General features: G+C 58.0%; 1 protein-coding gene across 1 annotated transcript; it reads right to left on the bottom strand.

Annotated features, from left to right (window-relative positions):
- Positions 1-4: 4 nt before the first annotated feature.
- Positions 5-1,983, bottom strand: LOC144487700 (uncharacterized; the record flags this gene model as incomplete). The annotated part of the gene is made up of 2 exons (XM_078205782.1): positions 1,851-1,983; positions 5-515 (listed from the first exon to the last, which is right to left on the bottom strand). Coding segments are annotated over exons 1-2 (513 nt in total), but the record flags the coding sequence as incomplete, so codon positions are not given.
- Positions 1,984-3,473: the final 1,490 nt, after the last annotated feature.

Raw genomic sequence — 3,473 nt, 5'->3', positions numbered from 1 at the left:
CCTCATGCAGACGCTGGTGGATCTTCAGCTCCTTCTCGCTCTTGAAGCGGCGGGGGGCAGCCCCCCGCAGGGGTGGGGGCCGCTCCTCCGAGTGCACCCGGCGGTGGGCCGCCAGGCTGGAGGAGCGGGTGAAGCCCTTGCCGCACAGCGGGCAGGCGAAGGGGCGCTCGCCGGTGTGGACCCGCTGGTGGGTCAGCAGGTTGGAGGAGTAGAGGAAGCCCTTGCCACAGGCCGAGCAGATGAAGGGGCGCTCCCGGGTGTGGCTGCGGCGGTGGATGGCCAGCTCCGACGGGTAGTTGAAGGCCCGGGGGCAGTCGCCGCAGGGGTAGGGCCGCTCGCCGCCCTGTCGGCACCGGTGCCGGGCCATGTTGGAGGAGCGCCGGAAGCCCAGGCCGCAGCCCGGGCAGTGGAAGGGCTTCTCGCCGGGGCTCCGAGTCTCCGCCGCCGGTTCCGGCTTCTCGGGGGCGGCCGGAACCTCCGGGCTCTCCGTCCGCGCCTCCTCCATCTCCGTCGACCTGCACAAGATCAGAGAGAGGGAGCACGGTGAACCCCGCAGTCACGCACGCACAGAACAGCAGAGACGAGTGTAACAATCATTGCTAAATTGCCCCCTAGTGTCAGGGGGACTAGCTCGGGTAAAAGCATGGGGTTATGGGGATAAAGTGGGATTGCTGGCCGGGCAGGCCCAATGGACAGAGTGGCGTCCTTCTGCACTTTTGGGTTCTGTGATTGTTAAATATTATGAGTGGGGCGGGGTCTTTATTACAGAAACAGAGAGGGAGGGAGGACTGGATCAGACTACCCCAGGATTGAGGGGGAAGCTAAAGTGGGGGGAGGGGGGGGGGGGGCTGATGCGGGGGGGGGGGGGCTGATGCGGGTGGGGGGGGGCTGACGCGGGGTGGAGGGAGGGGGCTGATGCAGCGGGGGTGGAGGAGAGGCTGATGTGGGGGGGGGCCGATGCCAGGGTGGAGGAAGGGCTGTTGCGGGGGGTGGAGGGATGAGTAATGCGGGGTGGAGTGGGGGGGCTGATGCGGGGGGGGGGAGGGGCTGATGCGGGGGGGGGGGGGGAGGGGCCGATGCGGGGGGGGGGGAGGGGCCGATGCAGGGGGGGGGCGATGCTGGGGGGTGGAGGGGGGGCCGATGCGGGGGCGCGGTGGTGGCGGGGGGGGGGGCCGATGCGGGGGTGGAGCGATGCCAGGTGGAGGGGGGGGCTGATGTGGGAGAGGGGGGCTGATGCGGGGGGGGGGGGAGGGGAGGGGAGGGGGGCTGAAGCAGGGGGTGGAGGGGGGAGGGGAGGGCGGCTGAAGCAGGGGGGTGGAGGGGGGGGCTGGGAGTTAAAATGGCGGCCACCTCTACCCAGGCACCCCCGCGCGCCTGGAACCGCCCTATCCACCAGGCCGGCGGGGAACACTGCGCAGGCGCGGCTCTCCACGCCGCGCATGCTTTCACTCGCATTGTCCATCCGAAAGCCGCGCATGCTCAAGTCCGCTCCTGCGCCCCCCCCACCAAGAGCTGCGCATGCTCAATTCAGCTCCAGCGCTCGAGCAACCGCGCAGGCGCCACTCAGGTCACCCGCCCGAGCAGCCGCGCATGCTCAAGTCAGCTCCTCCGCCCGGATGAGACGGCCAGTGGAGGCGCGCATGCTCAATGCACCACCACCCAGGTCGGCGCTTGCGCAGTGAGTGCGCGTCGGACCCACCCGCCTGCGGCATGCTGGGTCAGGGTGGGCTAACCGTCCTCCCCCTCCCCCTCCCCCCCCCCCCCTCCACCTCATCCGCAGCCGATTGTTGTTCGGGTTTTAAATCTGACTGATCTCGACAGAAGGGGAGAGAGAGAAGAAGGAGACGCACATGAATCCGGACTGGCGGCTCCCGGTGAGTTTCCCCTCCGGCCCCCCGGCAAAAAGTAAACCTGAGGCGGCAGCAAAAAGCAGCGGCTTCGGCGTCGACGGCGGCTCGGTCCGGACACCACGTGACCACCCCCCCCCCTTCTTCTTTGATTGACAGCCCGGCCCAGCCAATCGGGAGCCTTGGAGGACCACGGCCGGCGGCCGGTCCTCCAACCAATCAGGAAGGCCGGCGCGGAGGGGGGGGCGGGGCGGGGCGGGGCGGGACAGAGATCAGGTCCGCCCACCCCCAGCGGAGGGAGCGGCCACCGCCTGCTGCTGCTTCTCCTCCCGGCCAGAGGGGGAGCGCTGGTCAGCCTCCCAGCTCAGCCCAATGGACAAAGTTGCTTCCAGACATCTTTCCAAATACAATCATTACACATATCTGTTAATGTGCAGAGGGAGATTTATAATCATCATATAGATATAAATAACTTTAATAATCATTATATATCTATTAATGTACAGAGGGGAATGTATAATCATCATATAGATATAAATAACTTTAATAATCATTATATATCTTAATGTACAGAGGGGAATGTATAATCATCATATAGATATAAATAACTTTAATAATCATTATATATCTGTTAATGTGCAGAGGGAGATTTATAATCATAGAGATATAAATAACTTTAATAATCATAATCATAGAAATCATAGAAACCCTACAGTACAGAAAGAAGCCATTCGGCCCATCGAGTCTGCACCGACCACAATCCCACCCAGGCCCTACCCCCATATCCCTACACATTTACCCACTAACCCCTCTAACCTACGCATCTCAGGACACCAAGGGCAATTTTAGCATGGCCAATCAACCTAACCCGCACATCTTTGGACTGTGGGAGGAAACCGGAGCACCCGGAGGAAACACACGCAGACACGAGGAGAACGTGCAAACTCCACACAGACAGTGACCCAAGCCGGGAATCGAACCCAGGTCCCTCATCATATATCATCATATAGATATAAATAACTTTAATAATCATTATATATCTGTTAATGTACAGAGGGGAATGTATAATCATCATATAGATATAAATAACTTTAATAATCATTATATATCTATTAATGTACAGAGGGGAATGTATAATCATCATATAGATATAAATAACTTTAATAATCATTATATATCTTAATGTACAGAGGGGAATGTATAATCATCATATAGATATAAATAACTTTAATAATCATTATATATCTGTTAATGTGCAGAGGGAGATTTATAATCATAGAGATATAAATAACTTTAATAATCATAATCATAGAAATCATAGAAACCCTACAGTACAGAAAGAAGCCATTCGGCCCATCGAGTCTGCACCGACCACAATCCCACCCAGGCCCTACCCCCATATCCCTACACATTTACCCACTAACCCCTCTAACCTACGCATCTCAGGACACCAAGGGCAATTTTAGCATGGCCAATCAACCTAACCCGCACATCTTTGGACTGTGGGAGGAAACCGGAGCACCCGGAGGAAACCCACGCAGACACGAGGAGAACGTGCAAACTCCACACAGACAGTGACCCAAGCCGGGAATCGAACCCAGGTCCCTCATCATATATCATCATATA

This window comes from Mustelus asterias, unplaced genomic scaffold (assembly GCF_964213995.1).
Source record: "Mustelus asterias unplaced genomic scaffold, sMusAst1.hap1.1 HAP1_SCAFFOLD_983, whole genome shotgun sequence".
Classification (NCBI taxonomy): Eukaryota; Metazoa; Chordata; class Chondrichthyes; order Carcharhiniformes; family Triakidae; genus Mustelus; species Mustelus asterias.
This window is presented reverse-complemented; position numbering and strand designations above follow the sequence as displayed.